The 18,705-nt window shown below is 43.5% G+C and overlaps 1 protein-coding gene across 5 annotated transcripts in view; it reads right to left on the reverse strand.

The window, feature by feature from the left end:
• LOC145353846 (protein phosphatase EYA2-like) overlaps positions 1–18,705 on the reverse strand; it is a 237,977-nt gene that overhangs the window by 70,967 nt on the left and 148,305 nt on the right. For all 5 annotated transcript variants that reach the window (XM_080204725.1, XM_080204728.1, XM_080204727.1 and 2 more), the window contains exons 9-10: positions 13,310–13,452; positions 5,046–5,129 (exon numbers count right to left, since the gene is read on the reverse strand). In XM_080204725.1, coding sequence (XP_080060851.1) covers positions 5,046–5,129; positions 13,310–13,452 — 227 coding nt within the window. The remainder of the gene's footprint in view (positions 1–5,045; positions 5,130–13,309; positions 13,453–18,705) is intronic.

Genomic DNA, 18,705 nt, shown 5'->3' on the forward strand with positions numbered 1-18,705 from the left:
ATGACGCAGTGTTTCACATGTGGATTTCCAGGCCAGTTCTGTGATTGAAGATGCACACAGAAAATCTGCATAATACATTTCATTCCTAAGTTTTACATTGGCCGGAATTCACAGAATCACAGAATACTACAGTGCAAAAGAGGCCTTTCGGCCCATCAAGTCTGCACTGACACATAAAATGCCCTGACTTGCCCATCTAATCCCACTTGACCCATTACCTTGTATGTTATGGCGTGTCAAGTGCTCATCCAGGTACTTTTTAAAGGATGTGAAGCATCCCGCCTCCACCGCCCTCCCAGGCAGCACATTCCAGTTTTTCCTCAAATCCCCCCTAAACCTCCCACCTCTCACTTTTAAATTGTGTCCCCTCGTGACTGACCCTTCAGCTAAGGTGGAACAGCTGCTCTCTATTCTAATTCCCTGATCGTTCACACCCACCACCGCTTCATGCCAGGATGGAGGATTTGATACTCAGCCAAATCTTTGCTCACTGCAGCAGGACCACAGAATCCCGCCCATTAAGTTCACGTTCTCCCACCGCATCCGCACAGTGTGTACAGTTTCTCCTGTGTCTTTAAGTGCTTCTCATTTACACATTCCTGACCTGACTCCAGGGGCTGGGTTTTACTGTCCTGACTTGGGACCACATGGAGTTGGGTGGAAGAAACAAAATGGTGCCCAGAGGGAGGATCCAGATGTCCCATCCCCATTTCCCCCTCTGGCCATTAAAATCATTACAGTGCAGAAGGAGGCCTTCTGGCTCATCAAGTCTGCACAGCCTACCATCCTTCTAGGCCCTATCCCCACAACCACATTTGTTTACCCTGCTCGGCCCCCTGACACTAAAGGTCAATTTACTGTGGCCAATCAACCTAACCCGGCCATCTTTGGACGTGGGAGGAAACTGGAACACCTGGAGGAAACCCACGCAGACACAGGGAGAACGTACAAAACTCCACACAGTCACCCGTAGGCTGGAAGTGAACCTGGGTCCTTGGTGCTGTGAGGCAATAGTGCTAACCACTGTGCCACCATCTGTGGTGAATGACAGGAATCCCGCACACAGCTGTTTAGAAGTTGCCACCACCATTGGAAGCCTTTCTAACTTGTAGAGATAAACCATGGATGGAGGTGGAATGAGTAGGGAAGGTGAATAAAAACTGAGTTGACCCCTTTACAGCTCATCATGAAATGCTGTAGCCTAATTATATCTATGTTTGCTGAAGTGAGTTATGATTGTGCTATTACTGAAAAAGTCAAGTGATATTTAAATAATGTGGTTGCCAGATTGTTACTTTGGACAACTGGCAAGTTGTCAAGTGAATGAACAGCTTCATAAAAGTAAAAATGTCTTCAGATGAATTAGAATAGATCATTCACTGGATAAAGTGTTAATTTGCTTTGTACGTAGAAAACATAGCCCATTGTGGGGTGGATAGCCAAGTTATGATATTTTTCCCTTGGCTTTCATTCATTCCTTTAACACTACTCAGCCATCTATTTGGCTGCTTCAATGTTTTGACAGATTTTTGAGCTTTTGACTGTCTTCAAAGGCACTGATGGATTCTGTATTTCAAGATTTGTTTATATAGAGAATAGAGTTCCAACAGCGCATGACCTAGTGATAATATCACTAGAGTATTAATCCAGAAATTCAGCTAATGTTCTGGGGTCGAATCCTGCTTTGGCAGATAGTGGAATTTGAATTCAATTAAAAAAATCTGGAATTAAGAATCTACTGATGACCAGGAAACCATTGTCGAATGTCTGGTTCACCCATGTCCTTTAGGGAAGGAAAACTGCCATCCTTACTGGGTCTGGCCTACATGTGAATCAGAGCCACAGCACTGTGGGTGACATTCTGAATAGGCCAAGCGAGACACTCAATTCAAGGTCAACTAGGGATGGGCAATAAATGCTGGCCAGCCAGCGACACCCACGTCCCACAATGGATAAAAAAAACATGTTTCTTCCTCCCAGAACACTAATAAATTGGTGAAACGTGATTTTTTTTCACAAAACCAGGTTGACTCTGCCTGATTACCTTGAATTTTTCCAAGTGTCCTGCTATAACACCTTCAATAATAACCTCTAACACTTCCCCTATGATAGATGTTATGCCTGTAGTTTCCTGCTTTCTGTCTCCCTCCTTCTTTGGATAAAGGAGTTATCTTTGCTATTTTTCAATCTAATCGAACCTTCCCTGAATCTAGGGAATTTTGGAAAATTAAAGTCAGTGCATCATCCATCTCACTAACTATGTCTTTTAAGATCCTCAGGTGACGTCCAAAAGGAACTGGGAACATATCAGTTGCAGCTTCAACAACTTGCACAGTGTCATTTCTCTGGTGGTTGTAATTTTCATGAATCCCTCTCTCCTTTCCATTCCCTGATGTACAGCTATGTCTAGGACATTACTTGTATCCTTTAGACTGAAAATTAGCGGAAAATATCTATTCATTTCATCCGCCATCTTCTCGTTTCCATTATTAATTCCCCAGGCTCTCATTCTATAGGATCAACACTCACTTTGTTAATTCTTTTCATAGAATCCTACAGTGCAGAAGGAGGCCATTAGGCCCATCGAGTCTGCACTGATCACAATCCCACCCAGACCCTATCCCCATAGCCCCATGCATTTACCATAACTAGTCCTTCTGACATCAAGGGGCAATATAGCATGGCCAACCCACCTAACCTACACATCTTTGGACTGTGCGAGGAACATAGACATGGGTCAAGGGTGGAAGAGGAAAAGCACATTGTTAAAATGGTGGCGCGGGCTCATTGGGCCGAAGAGCCTGTTTCCCGTGCTGTGTTGTTCTTTGTTCTTTGAAACCAAAGCACCCGGATGAAACCTATGCAGACATGGGGAGAATGTGCAAACTCCACACAGATGGTGACCCAAGCCGGGAATCAAACCAGGTTCCCGGCACTATGTGGCAGCTGTGCTAACCATTGTGCTATACTTTAAAAGTTCTTTATTGGCAGCAAAGTGTCTTATGAAGCTTTGAAGATGATATGTACGTTATTCTTACCTCTTTGCTGCTGACCAAATTATCCTTGTGGCAGGATTTTACGGCCTTGCTTGTCCCAAAACCGTAAAATCCCACCCAAGGTCCTTAGACCTTCCCATTGTCCGTCTCTTGATTGCTCTGATTCCCACGATGGGCGCAGGGGTAAAGTTCCAGCCTACGTCTTTTATTTTCTCCCATTTATTTTCTACCCACCCACCCAGCTCTTCCAGCAAAATCCGTGGGCGAACTCGATTTTGTTCAGGAAAAATAAAAAGCTTGAATTTACATTGCACTGTTCACAACCTCAGCTCATCTCAACGCACTTTATAGCCAAGTGGGCACTGACAGAGTGGATAAGGAGCAGCTGTTCCCCTTAGCTGAAGGGTCAGTCACGAGGGGCTATAGATTCAAGATGAGGGACAGGAGGTTTAGGGGTGGGATATGAGGAATGTGTAGCCTGGGAGAGGGGTAGAGGAGGGTTGCCTCACATCCTTAATGACAACTTGGCATATCATAACATTCAAACCTCAATGACTCTATTTGGGACTAGCTTAGGGGTTAAAAAAGGGACAGCATGGACAAGTTGGGCCGAAGGGCCTGTTTCCATGCTGTAAACCGCTATGGGCCAAGCGCTGGTAAATGGGATTTGGTGGGAGGTCAGGACTTTCTCACATGTCAGTGCAGACTTGATGGCCCAAAGAAACTCTTCTGCACTGTATGATTTTGTGAAGTATATTGGAAGTGGCGCGTTTGTTGCAACAGAGAAAAAGTGGAGCTGACAACTCAATTTTTGATGCCTGAACTGCTTCAGCTGGCATTGGAGCTCCAAGACACCAGCTAATGTGGGCAAGAGGCACCTGGCAGGATAAGAATTTGTGCACCAACCATGCCCTAGGCTTCTCACGGCCTCAGATATTATTTTAATTAGAGGGCTTGCCCATGACGTGGCTGGAATGCATTAGCAATGCTCCAGTCCCTTCGAACCTGTTTTCAAAAGGATGCTGAGGGGTATACTTGTATGACTAGCTGGTTCTCAGTGACTGTCCTTTTCTTATGCTTCGGGTTTGGACCAGAATGAATGGGCAACATGAAGCAACACAACAGAGGCCTGAACTCTCTTCAAGAAATGCACTTTTCCAGATGGTATAGATGAACATAAAAACTTTACAGCAAGTTAGCTGAAAGCACAGGGACTTGTGGTTAAATGCTAATGTAATTTTTAAGGGGAGTCTTTGTGCACCTGATTTTCCTATTTTCCATGCATCTGGCGAATGAAGACTAATAATTCTGGGTACTCTACATTTTATTATCATTGCTTGTAAAGATCGGTCCCTCTAAATTCCACACATTCAATTTTACACAGAGAATTCTTTCCGGTTGTATCACAACTTGGCAAGAAACTACAAAAGGTTGTGAATGTAGCCCAGTCCATCACGCAAACCAGCCTCCCATCCACTGACTCTGTCTACACTTCCCGCTGCCTCGGCAAAACAGCCAACATAACTGAGGATCCTCGCGCACCCCAGACATATTCCCTTCCACCTTCTTCCATTGGGAAAAAGATACAAAACTCTGACGTCATGTACCAACTGACTCAGGGACAACCTCTTCCCTGCTGCCAGCAGACTTTTGAATGGACCTACCTCACACTAAGTTGATTTTTTTTACACTCTAGCTATGATTGTAACACTACATTCTGCACTTTCTCTTTCTCCATGAACAGTGCGCTCTGTCTGTATAGTGCACAAGAAACAATACTTTTCACTGTATAGTAATACATGTGACAATAATAAATCAAATCAAAACAGAGAAATGATTAAATCTATAGAGCAACAGAAACTTAATTTGTAATGGTTTCACACAAACAGAAAGATCAACTTACTTTATATTACCCTGGTCCTAAAAGGGTTAATTGCAACCTCTATATAACACATAAAAGGGGGTCCTTATCTTTCAACTGGCAAATAAATACACACACAGCATTCTTTATCCTCTGAGGAATAGGGGCTTTAGAGTAAAAGGTCCTACCTTTCCATATCGGGTGGCATATGTCCCTGTGAGTAATGAATGGAAAATAATGATGGTTTCGTCCAAATCCCACACAAAAACCCGCTGTGAAGAAAAGAACCAAAGAAGAGGTTAGCCCTGTCAGTAACTTGGAACTAATCTACAATATCATTATCCTATAAATGTGGGTTCATGCATATTTCATAGGCTGAGTGCTGAATCAGAATCTGGCCTGAATGTTATCGTTCGATCAGTGGGAGTCGGTGACTGCATTATGTGATTGCAATTCGCAACTTCCTCGGCAGTGACAGTCTGCTAAACCACCAAGAGAGGAAGCTGAACTGGAGGATGAATCAGTATTTGATGAATCTGTAAATAGGTGTGAAGAAAACTTTTCCCTGACAAATTCAACAATACTATAAATCCGCCTTCGCAATAACACCGCGACTGTTCAAACGTCAAATAAAGGCAACCCTCTGTTTTTTCAGTTTTCCTGGAAAAGAGATGGAATCTCAGAATAATGTCCCCAAAACACTGGTAAAATCCTGGAAAATCCCATAGTTATCTGCAATAAAAATGGAATTTGAGTCATTTAAGTCACCATGAACCAGTAGCTCTAATTGTAAGCAGACAGAAACCTGGAATCCAATCCCCAAAACACTGGTTAAAACAAAATCACACAATCCTTTGTAATAAAAGCAGAATTTGACTTATTCCATCTAGCAGGAAACACTGACCATGGAAACACGCTGAAACTGAGGTACATAATGGAATTGTGAAATATCCAATGGGACTGAATGGACGGAGCAGCTTATAAATCCGTGCTTTGTGTAAGGTGAGAGGGGGAAGTTCAAAGGAGATGTGAGGGGCAAGTATTTTTACATAGAGGGTGGTAGGCATCTGCAACACGCTGCCAGGGGTGGTGGTGCAGGCAGATGTAATAGGGGCATTTAAGGGGCTTTTAGATAAGTACATGAATATGCAAAGAACAGAGGGATGTGGACCAAAGGCAGGCAGAAGGGATTAGTTTAATTTGGCGTCATGTTTGGCCATCATGGGCCGAAGGGCCTGTCCCTGTGCTGTACTGTTCTATATTCTAACACAACTAACAGATCTCATAGAATCCTACAGTGCAGGAGCAGGCCACCCACTCCCTTTCCCTATAACCCCATGGTAGTGCCCCTGACACTAAGAGGTAATTTAGCATGGCCAATCCACCTAACCTGCACATCTTTGGATTTAGAAGGAAACCAGAGCACGCAGAGGAAACCCACATAGACACGGGGAAAATATGCAGACTCAACACAGCCGGGGATCGAACCCAGGTCCCTGGTGCTGTGAGGCAGCAGTGCAAGTCACTGCGCCACCATGCCGCCCCGTTCAAGGCAATTTCATACATAGAACAGGACTGCATATTCTAGTCCTTAGTTAGCAATAGTGGAGAAAAACTGCCTTTCCCCCCCTAAAAGAAATACTTAAGAACATAAGAAATAGGAGCAGGAGTAGGCTATCTAGCCCCTCGAGCCTGCATCTATATAGCACCGCATCATATCTCTGAAATAGTTTAGATACAAAAAATTACTTTGCCGTCACTGTAGACAAGTACGGCAGCAATTTTCTACCCAGCAGGATCCCAAACAGCATGCTGTGACACATAATCAGTTAATGCATTATTGGTGGTGTTAGCTAAGGGAAGAATGTTGGCACTGGAAGAACTGCCTATTCTTATTCAAAATAGTGCCATGTTGGGTAAACATAGCTAACGTAATCCTGTAATATGTGCAATATCGATTCAGATATGTGGCACGGCCGAAAATGAAAATTGGGAGAGATGAATAACAGACTATTGAATTAATATTGTTAATTTTACAGCAGAATTCAAAGTCAATATTGTCCTCATGGGATCTCAGTGGCCACCCCTAGTCAAGCAGGTGAGTTTATTGCTTCTACCAAAGAACACCATCTCCAATAGTGCAGCATTCCCTTCATACTCCATGGGGCGGCATGATGGCACAATGGTTAGCACTTCTGCCTTACAGTGCCAGGGATCTGGGTTCGGTTCCAACCTTGGGTGACTATCTCTGTGGAGTTTGCACATTCACCCTGTGTCCTTGTGGGTTTCCTCCAGGTGCTCCAGTTTCCTCCCGCACTCCAAAGATGTGCAGGTTAGGTGGATTGGCCATGCTAAATTGCCCCTTCGTGTTCAGAGATTTCTAGCTAGGTGGATTAGCCATGGCAAACATGTGGGATTATCTTGATGGCCTGGGTAAGGTGCTCTTTCAGAGAGCTGGTACAGACTCGATGGGCTGAATGGCTTCCTTCTGCACTGTCAGGATGCTGTACTAGAATATTAACCAAGATTATCTGCTCACATCTTGTAATGGTCCCTGAACCCACAGCTTTGACTCAAAAGGCGAAAGTACTAAAACCTTAATCCGACAGGCTTTCTGTACTGAGTGGAACAGGGAAAAATGCTGAACAGCTCTGACTACCCAGAATTAGGGAGATCAAACTTTAACCAGAATATTTAATAAACTTGAAATTATACTAATGAGGTTCTCTTTTATGTCGCTTGCTGTTGGGTAAAATATAAACCCTGAAAAGCCTTGGATTGAATAAATTCACATAGATAGTTCTTAAGGAATTGAGTTGGAACTACTTTTACCTTTTATTCTTTTTGGATTTATATCCAAAGCCTAATACAAAACTCCATAAAATCACAGTGCCCAGGGCTCACAAAAAATTTCACCCAGATTTCACCCATTTGGTGCAGTCCTATTGAGTTGATATTTTGCTAGAGATTGTACAGATTCTAACTACACTAATATTAGAATCATAGAATGCAGAAGGAGGCTCTTCAGCCCAGTGAGTCTGTCCCGACCACAATCCCACCCAGCCCTATCCCCGCAGTCCCAAGTATTTATCTTGCTAATCCCCCAAATACTAAGTGGCAATTTAGCATGGCCAATCAACCTAACCCACACATCTTCAGTCTGTGGGAGGAAACCAGAGCACCCAGAGGAAATCCACGCAGACATGAGGAGAACGTGCAAACCCCACACAGACAGTAACCCAAACTAGGAATCGAACCCACGTTCCCTGATGTTGTAAGGCAGCAGTGCCCCACTCTGCCCCACCATTTCCTGGTGCAAGAGACCATCAGTACTAACCACTGTGCCACCGTGCTGCCCATATTGAAGGAATATGCAGCAGAAATGCATTAAAGAGCAATATCATGGACTCACTCACTCTAAGGGAAGCATCACATAGATGATAACTTGGAGGGCAGGACAGTTTAAAAATTAGGGTCTCCCACTTAAGACTGAGATCAGGAAACTCTTTGTTTTTGTCACAGTGTCATTGGTCTGTGGAATTCCCTCCGCCAGAGAGCAGTGGAGGCTGGGTTACTGAATATGTTGAGTTAGAATCTTGATGAGCAAGAGAGTGAAGGGTTTATTGAGGGGGGCAGACAAGGAAATAGAATTGGGGCCCTAATCAGATCAGCCATGATCTCATCAAATTACAGAGCAGGCTCAAGGGGCCGGGTGGTCTACTCCTGTTCCTGTCTCCTTGCATTCATGCGGGCAAATTAAAAGAGCAGGTGATGGCCGCACTGGAAAAAAATCAGCCACGATGCCACATTGAAGAGACATGTCACAGAGGATTATTAAATAGTGCATCATGAAAACGATATGTCACTGGGACGTTTTAAAGGGATACCTCACAAGTCACATTAAAGGATGTAGAACAGGCACAAATTTTAAGTCCAATTAAACAAATTGCTCTCTCTTCAAAGTGATTCTGGCCTCTCCACGCCAATGCGTGCACGACATATCAATGTAAGCAACCATTATTTCACTGAATTTTTTTCAAATTATGTGGCTTCATATGGATGTTCAATCCAATCTGAAACAAAACAAGGCGTATTGAGAGGGTAGCACAGATGTAGAATATGGTTGCTTTCTGAGAGTCGATCGTGTCAAGGTGTACGGAATAGAACTGTCATCCCAGAAATGTATAAAACAGGACTGAATATACCAGCTTTCCAAAGTTGAAAGGTGCATTAGACTTTTTTTTTCTCCCAGGAATGTCCTTAAGTAAACAGGGGCTGCCCAGTACCAATAAAACATGTTTGAGTTTTCATAAATTACATGTTTTACCTTCTCTGTTTAAATACAGAAGTTGATGACTTGGATAAATGATGGCTTTAAATTTGATACTGGCCACACAAAAGTAGCAGCTACTTTATAAAAATTTGAAAAGTATTCAGAAAGCTAACTTGTTTAGACAGTATCTTCCCTTGACTTGGGCTTTTACAGAGATTACTTGACTCATTGAGTGGTTGGTAAATACAGAGAAAAAAAGCTGTACTGTAATATTTGACTGACATCACTGTTAATGCTGCAACATTATGATGTAATCATAATATTGTAATACAAGCGTTGCAACTTAGTTGCAACAAATATAATGGTAATTCCAGCATCAAGCACTAAGCTTTCCTCCTCCCCCTCAATAATTCTTCATTTGACCTGGATGGGCCAAGGTAGATTGCAACACAGTTTATTATTAAAGTTTAAAGTTTATTTATTAGTGTCACAAGTAGGCTTACATTAACACTGCAATGAAGTTACTGTGAAAATCCCCTAGTCACCACACTCCAGCGCCTGTTCGGGTACACTAAGGGAGAATTTAGCATGGCCAATGCACCTAACCAGCACGTCTTTCGGACTATGGGAGGAAACCGGAACACCCAGAGGAAACCCATGCAGACACGAGTAGAACATGCAAACTCCACACAAACCGGGAATCAAACCCAGGTTCCTGGCACTGTGAGGCAGCAGTGCTAACCACTGTATCACTGTGCCACCGTGCCACCTCATTCTGCCCCACCATTTCCTTGTGGAAGGGACCATCAATAGAAGCTGGATCTAGGAGTTATGATTGGCAGGATCACAAAAATAAAGGAACCACAGTCTCAAATATTTTGCATTCTTTGTACACTGGAATCAGGGGTTATCTGTTAAATCAAGGTACCCATTGCCATTGAAAAAGGGGGACCGCGGGGAAAAGAAAATGATGATGTACTGGACCCAGAACTTTCAAAGCGCAGCAGCCTATCAGTCAGGTAAAACATTCATAGCCAGCAAACAAATCTAAGAGACACCTTGACCCACTTCCCATTTCGACTAGGTACCTGAGGGGTGGAGGGTCAATAATATTATATAACCATGCCAAAAATGAGAGAGGGATGAATAAAGTAACTACATGGACAAGATAAACTTTAATTTGGAAAGGAATGATAAATTAAGGAGCTTCAGCATGGATTTGCTAAATTAAATTGTGTCGACTAACATGACTGAACCTTTTGATGGAGGTTGATCATGGTTAGTAGATATAACACATGAGGACTTTCAGAAGGCATTCTGCAAAGTTCTATGAGGGAGGCCTATCAAGAAGAAGGAAGCCCATGGGATTAAGGGGAAAGTGGCTGTATTGACATAGAATTGGTTCAGTGACAGAAGCAAAGAGTGGTGGTCGAAGAATGTCTTTCAGACTTAGAGATGGTTTGAGGTTGCGTTCTCTGAAGGTTAGGTGGAGTCCATTACTCCTTGCAACTTTTATAACTAGCTTAGAATTGGGTGTAGGGAGAAAGCAGCATTTAAAACTTGCAGACAGCACAGTTACGGGAATTGTTATAGATTTCAGGAGTGCATCGCTGGAATGGATAGAAACATTGAAGGTTGAGTTAAGTGCAGTGAAGTGTGAAGCGCAGCGCTTTGGGAGGGCTAATATATACTATTCATTACATGTAGATAAGCCTCGGTGTCCATGTACACAAATCCTTAGCGGTGGCAATGCCGGCTGACAGGGTGATTCAAAAAGCATAAGGGTTAAAAGTTTATTTATTAGTGTGACAAGTAGGCTTACATTAGCACTGCAATGAAGTTACTGTGAAAATCCCCTGGTCGCCACATTCCAGTGCCTGTTCAGGTATACTGAGGGAGAATATAGCATGGCCAATGCACCTAACCAGCACAGAAATTTTCGGACTGTGGGAGGAAACCAGAGCACCTAGAAGAAACCCACACAGACATGGGGAGGATGTGCAGACTCTGTACAGGTGGTGACCCAAGCCAGGAATTGAACCCTGCTCTCTGGTGCTGTGAGGCAGCAGTGCTAACCTCGGTGCCACCATACCGTCCATATAAATGAAGGAACAGAATGAAAAAGTAACCAGATCATGCTAGAACTTTATGAATCATTGACTTGTTCTTAGCTGGGGTACTGTGGACAATTCTGGGCACTGCAATTCAGAAGAGGAGTAAAGGTCTCAGAGAGGGAACACAGAAGTTTACAGGATGTTACCAGGGATGAGAGACTTCAGTTAACAGGGAAGGTTGGAAAAATCAGGAATATTCTCCTTCAAACAGAGGAAGTTAAAAGGTGAACTCGTAGAGGTTTTCCAGATGCTGAAATGTTTTGCTTGTTTAAATAAGAAAAAACATAGGCTGGAATTCCCTCAGCGTTCACGCCCTGCCACCAGCAAGACTGGAGAATTTGAAACTCAGTCAAATCTCTGTTCAGTGCAGCGGGACTGGAGAATCTCAGCTGTGAGCAAGGTCGGCAAACGCAGCTCATATTCCCTCTGGTGAGTGGGTCAATAACTGGAGGTCAGTGATTGAAAATCATCAAAAGAAAACCTAGATGAAGAGAATTTTTATCACTCAGAATGTTGCGATCTGCAATGTTCTACCTGGAAAATCCAAAAAGAGCTAAATGAGGTTGAGGGACTTGCAATACAATAAACAGGAATGTGAAATTTAACATGATTCTTCTTCCAATATAGCATAATGAGCCGAATGGCTTTCTTCTGAGCTGTAGGTTTCCATAAGGATAAACTGGGGCAAGGATGCAATGCCTCCTTAATCACTTACCAGTGGAGAATCTCACCTCCTTCCACATGCTGAGGACCTGAGAGTTGGGATAATGCCTGACATTAGTAGGGCATTTCTGGGAGCAGATGGAAGTACCACCACGCCAGGTGATACTGCCATCAAATATGGGGAGAAATGGATGGAAAGCCAAGCCCCTTAACTCTGTGATTATGTAATATTGTAACTATAACTGTCTCAGTTCTCTAACATTATGTTCATAATATTCAGGCACATTGTATAAGTGTGGTATTAACCTGTAACTAGACTTCTGTGATTTATTGATGCTGTAATACTAATCCTGTAATGTTATAATTCTAACACTAAGAATACAGTGTATAATGCTGCAAGATTATAATATTGTAACTTTGTAGCACTGGAAAGTATCAGTAAGATCTTCAAGTTTCTAGACGTCCAGATTACCAACTAACTGTCCTGGTCTCTCAATGCCCACGCTATGCTTAAGAAAGTCCACCAACACCTCTACTTTCTCAGGAGGCTAAAGAAATTTGGCACATCTGCTACGACTCTCATCAACTTTTATAGATGCACCACAGAAAGCATTCTTTATGGTTGTATCACAGTTTGGTATGGCTCCTGCTCTGTCCAAACCCGCAAGAAATGATAAAGGATCATGAACGAAGCCCAGTCCATTACACAAACCAGCCTCTCATCCATTGACTCTGTCTACACTTCCCACTGCCTTGGACAAACAGCCAGCATAATCAAGGATCCCGCGCACTCCAGACATTCTCTCTTCCACCTTCTTCCATTGGGAAAAAGATACAAAAATCTGAGGTCACATACCAACTGACTCATGTACAGCTTCTTCCCTGTTGCCAGACTTTTGAATGGACCTACCTTATATTAATTATAGAATCCCGCTACTACAGAAGGAGGCCATTCGGTCCATTGAGTCTGTTACGGCCACAATCCCACCGAGGCCCTATCCCCATAACCCCACACATTAACCCTGTTAATCCCCCTGACACGAAGAGTCAACTTAGCATGACCAATCAATCTAAGCCGCACATTTTTTGGAGTGTGGGAGGAAACCAGAGCACCTAGAGGAAATGCAGAAACAGGCAGGATGTGCAAACTCCACACAGACAGTGACCTGAGGCTGGAATTGAACTGGGTCCCTGGTGCTGTGAGGCAGCAGTGCTAACCACTGTGCCATCATGCTGCCCTGTTGATCTTTCTCAATATCTTAGCCATGACTGTAACATTACATTCTGCACCCTCTCCTTTCCTTCTCTATGAATGGTATGCTCTGTCTGTATAGCACACAAGAAACAATACTTTTCACTGTGTACTAATACATGTGACAATAATAAATCAAATCAAAAATACCTCAATGTCAGTATCTAGTAGAGGGGAAGGATCATTGTTCCTTTTTGATCTCCCACGTAACTTCCCATCTGAACTTCTCCGCTGTCGATCTGAATCCAAATCTTTCACGGGGGTTCTGGCACGATTGACAGTGTTGTAATCTCCTGAAGCAAGCAAATGTGAACCATTCAGAACAATCCAAAACGAACAGAGGTTCTTCAAGTTTCAGAGCAGTTGCAATTTTATTTTAATATGTAAGTTTGTCACTTTTAAGAACATGAAAACATCACTGGCCCAGTTACTGTATAAAGAGGCAATGGCAGCATTCCACTGCTACGGACATTATAAACTGTAATGATACACCAATATAATGCACTTTGCATTTGATAATGGTTAGACAGGGTAAAGTTTAGTATAATGTATTTATTAGTGTCATGTGTAGGCTCACATTAGCATTGCAATGAAGCTACTGTGAAAATCCTCCAGTTGCCACACTACAATGCCAGTTTGGGTCCACTAAGACAAGTATAGCGTGGCCAATGCAGAGTCTTTTGGACTCTGGGAGGAAACATGCAGCACCTGGAGGAAACCCACACAGACACAGGGAGAATGTGCAGACTTCACACAGATAGCGATCCAGGCCAGGAATTGAACCTGGGTCCCTGGTGCTGTGAGGCAGCAGTCTAACCACTGTGCCACTGTGCCACCTATATGTCGACTGCTGAAGAGACAGAGACATCTTTTCTATTAGTTGTTTAGCTTTCCACAGGGACTCTTGTTGGGGAGAGTCTTGCTAAACAAAATTGCAGTGTTCTTTTGGGCAAGAAAGCAAGCATGATTTTCTCCAAAAAAAAATGCCAGATTTCTCTTATGACCCCACTCCGTCCCATCAATAATTCCTTCCCCTATCGGCCCTTTCCCCCCTGCACACCAGTCATCAGACCCCTTCTCCCCACCTGATGATTGGTTCCTCCCTATCACCACAGTCCAAGCTGGTACCAACCTCTTTGTGCAACTCCCCCCCAACAACGGCCATCACTGGGACCCCCTTCTCCATTCGTTCTTGCCACCACGACATCTAAATGAATTCCACCCCCATTCCACCCCACATGAATCTCCCACTGGGGTCCATCCCATGGCACAGGTTGGCACTGCCAGTTTGGTATGGGCATGGTGCAAACCTTGCAGTGCCAATCCATGCCAAAGGGCAGTGCCGGGGGCATTGGCAGGCCACTGCCTAGCCATGTCGCTCTCCCCTGGGGTCTATAATTACCTTGACGCTTCTGGGAAGACCCCCACAACAGGCTCATGTCCAGGTGAACCTGTTGTAAACCAAGCTGACATGATGTCACGTTGGCGCGGTGTTAACTTCTGGCGAGGATTAGTGATTTTAAAATTCTGCTAATTCCAGGTCTTCAGCCTGCACCGACACTTGCAAGGACAGAAAGCGTGGGCTCAATATCAGCCCCATGATTTACTTTCATCTCACTGATTGTAATTATTTTGATTCTGTAACTGCGCATGGGCACTTGCCACATCAAGACTGTTAATCCCCTTCTTTGAGTGTAAACATTTTCCACATGGATTGTGTCGTCACACTGTAATGTGGTAATGATTGCCAGGTGAGACACGACTGGAACTGGCTCACAGCTGAATCATCAGATTTCTATTCCATTTACAACATGCATTCCAAAGTATCTGAAGAATTTTTTCCCCAGTTATTGTCATGCCGATGTGCCATTGGGATCTTTGCATCCTGGCGAAGCAGAATCTACCCTTTACATATGGGCTGACTTCTCACATTTCTTCACTTTACACCATGAGCAATCGCTAAAAAGGAAACTTATAAAGAATCCTATTCAAGTCTTCCCTGATATGTACCAGATTTTCACATTAAACAAGTCACCCCAAAGCAATTATTTCAGTTCATAAACAATGACATTTTCTGCTCTGTTCCTATTTCTTAAACCAACGATACTTCTGTGCATTAAAATCACCCACCCAAATCTAATAATACTTTGTGAAGTATCAAATTATTAAGTTTGTAATTTGTAATCATTGTTATCAAATATGTTACAATATTTTTATTAGATAAATGCATTTCAATATAGCATCCAATTTAATTTGCAAATAAAGTTAGAGTCATTAATAAATCAAAGATACAACACAGAGAAGGCCCTTCAGCCCATCACATCTGTGCAGTCAAAAACAGCCACCTAACAATTGTAATCCCCCTTGGCCCATGACCTTGTAGAGCCTGGTATTGCACGTGAATATCTAACTGCTTCTTAAATGTGTTGAGGGTCTCCATCTCCCCGTCCCTTTCAAGCAGTGAGTTCCAGACTCCCACCACCCTCTGGGGGAAAAAAGTTCTTCCTCACTTCCTCTCTAAACCTCCTGCCCCTTATCTTAAATCTGCACCCCATAGTCATTGACCCTCCACCAAAGGGACAAAGCTAAAGATCAAGTATTAGTCATATTCTCAGTAGTTGTTTCTACCTTGCTGCAGATTAAGATAACACATGACATTGACATTACTTTAGTTTTCAGGTATTGGGCAGGATTCTCTGGCCAGTCATGCCAGCGGGATTCTCCAGTCCCACTGCAGTGAACAGAGATTTGGTTGAGTGCCAAATTCTTTGTCCGCACTGGCAGCGGCAGAGGAGCATGAAGAGCTGGAGATTCCTGGCCATTATTTTAACTCTTACTTATCTTTGATCCATTTGTACTTTGCCGAGATTGGCATAATAATCCTGGTGAAATTGGAAGAGACATATTAGAATAGGGAAATTGAAAATTATTAGATTGATCTGGAGGAACTTAAAATTACACATATTTTTTGAGGCAGTGACAAGGAAAATCAATGAGGTTATTTGATTAGATTTAGACTATATGGATTTTAGCAAGGCTTTTGATACGGTTTCAAAGGGCAGATTGGTCACAAAAAGAAAACTCCATGTGATACAAGACAACATAACAGGTTGGATCCAAAGTTGGCTCAGGGGCAGGAAGCAAAGAGTAATATGGATGTTTTTGCAAGTGTTTCCAATTGTGTTACATAGGGATCAGCGCTAGGTCCCCTGCTTTTGTGACATTTATCAATGATTTGAAATTCAGTTTAGGGGGGTTAAGATTTAGAAGTTTGCAGATGATAAAAAAAATTGGCCAAGGGATTAGTCAGGTCGCTGAACTGTGACAAATGAAGTTCCATCTTCATTTGTCCCTCATTTGCGAAAATATGTCTTGACCTTAGAGGAACAAAGAGACATTGGAATGTGTGTCCACAGATCCCTGAAGGTTGCTGGATGGGTAGAACAGGTGATCAAGAAGATATACAAGTATTTCCCTTTATTAGCTGGAAGGTTATGCTGGAACTGCACAAAACACTAGTTACATCACAGTTGGCACAGTAAGAAGTCTCACAACACCAGGTTAAAGTCCAATAGGTTTATTTGGAATCACGAGCTTTCAGAGTGCTGCTCCTTTGTCAGGTCATGATTCCAAAAAAACCTATTGGAGTTTAACCTGGTGTTGTGAGACTTTCTCTTTGGAAAGACGGAGATTGAGGGGTGACATGATAGAGGTATATAAGATACTGAAGGGAATAGACAGGGTCAATAGTGAGAGATTGCTCCCTAGATTGGTTACGAATACAAGAGGACGTGATTTAAGGGTGAGGGGGGAGAGGTATAATTTGGATATGAGAGGAAGGTTCTTTACGCAGAGAGTAGTCGGGGTATGGAACGCGCTACCGAGTGGGGTGGTGGAGGCGGGAACGTTGGGCTCGTTTAAGGTTCAGTTAGATAGTCACATGAGTGAAACGAGGATGGAGGGTTATGGTAGGGGTTATTGAATAAGGGTTAGAGCCTCGGGAGACACCGGAAAGGCAGGCTTGTGATTAACGTTTTTGTCTTTTCACTCCGCAGGTGGAGGTCCACCTCGTTGTCAAACGAGGGGCATGCACACGGTGGGTCGTGCGTGGGCTGCTCCTGGAGGTTCCGGGAGTGGCCTAGTACTTCGTGTCGGTGTGTGTGCTTGATCCTGGACCGGTAGACGGGCGCCGCAACAGCTCGGTGACTAGCACTGCTAGCTGTGCAGATACATGGATTTGGGCCTGTGTCTGTGGGAGTTTGTGCATTCTCCCTGTGGTTGCGTGGGTTTCCTCCGGGCGCTCCGGTTTCCTCCCACACCCCAAAGATGTGCTCTTAGGCTGATTGGTTTTACCAAATTGACACTATTCTCCCCTGAATCTGGCTAAGTCAGGGGTTCTATTTGTAGATACGCAGGGTAGAATAGGTGTAGGGTGATGTGGCGGCGCGGGCTCGTTGGGCCGAAGGGCCTGTTTCCCGTGCTGGGTTGTTCTTTGTTCTTTGTTCTTTGTTTGTTCTAACTGTGCTCACCCTAGTCCAACACCGGCATCTCCACATCATGGACATCACAGTTGGAGCACTCCAGGTTGGAGTACTATGCACTGTTCTGATCACTGCACTATAGGAAAGATATAATTGCACTAGGAAGGATGTTGGCCAGACTTGAGAATTTTAGTGATGAGGAAAGGTTAGATAGGCTAATGTTGTTTTCTTTGCAGCACAGGAGACCGAGAGGAGACTGGATTGAAGTATATAACATTATAAGAGGTCTTGGTAGAGTGGATAGGAAAGCCCAATATCCCTTATGGAGGAGTCCATAACCAGAAGGGTGAGAGGACAGAAGTTTCAGAGGGAAATTGAGGGGAGGCAAAACCTCATAACATTGAAAAAGTACTTGAAGTACCATAACCAACTAGGTTACAAACCAAGAGTAAGAAAGAGGGATTAAGGTTGGTGACTAATTGGCAGCCAGTATGTAGCTGAAGAGGTAAATGACCTTCTTCTGCACTATAAATTTCTATGTTCTAACCTGGAGGAGCTAAGAATGGTGCAATTGCCTATAATAATTGAGAACCCATATTTAGAGGGACCTGACGATGATGTAAGAGCAACGGTGTTTCAAAGGACAGTTCCATTTTAAAAAGCAAATGGCCACATGTTTTACTTTTTATGACATAATATTACAGGTTGTGTGTTGAGAATTGAGAACAGGGTATTCTGGTGTCTCATTTGTTTGGCAGATGTCACCCAAGGCCGAAATTGAACCCAGGGAACAGTGCCAGGGATCCGGGTCCAATACTAATCTTGGGTGACTGCCTGTGTGGAGTTTGCACATTCTCCCTGTGTCTGCATTGGTTTCCTCCAAGTGCTCCGGTTTCATCCCACAGTCTAAAGATGTGCAGGTTAGGTTGATTGGCCGTAATAATTTGCTCCTTAGTGTAGATTGGGGGATTATAAGTAAATATATGGGGGTACATTAAGAGGGCCTGGGTAAAATGCTCTGTCGGAGAGTCAGTGCAGACCCGATGGGCCAAATGACCTCCATCT

This window comes from Carcharhinus amblyrhynchos, chromosome 16 (genome assembly GCF_965287045.1).
Source record: "Carcharhinus amblyrhynchos chromosome 16, sCarAmb.v2.hapA, whole genome shotgun sequence".
NCBI lineage: Eukaryota > Metazoa > Chordata > Chondrichthyes > Carcharhiniformes > Carcharhinidae > Carcharhinus > Carcharhinus amblyrhynchos.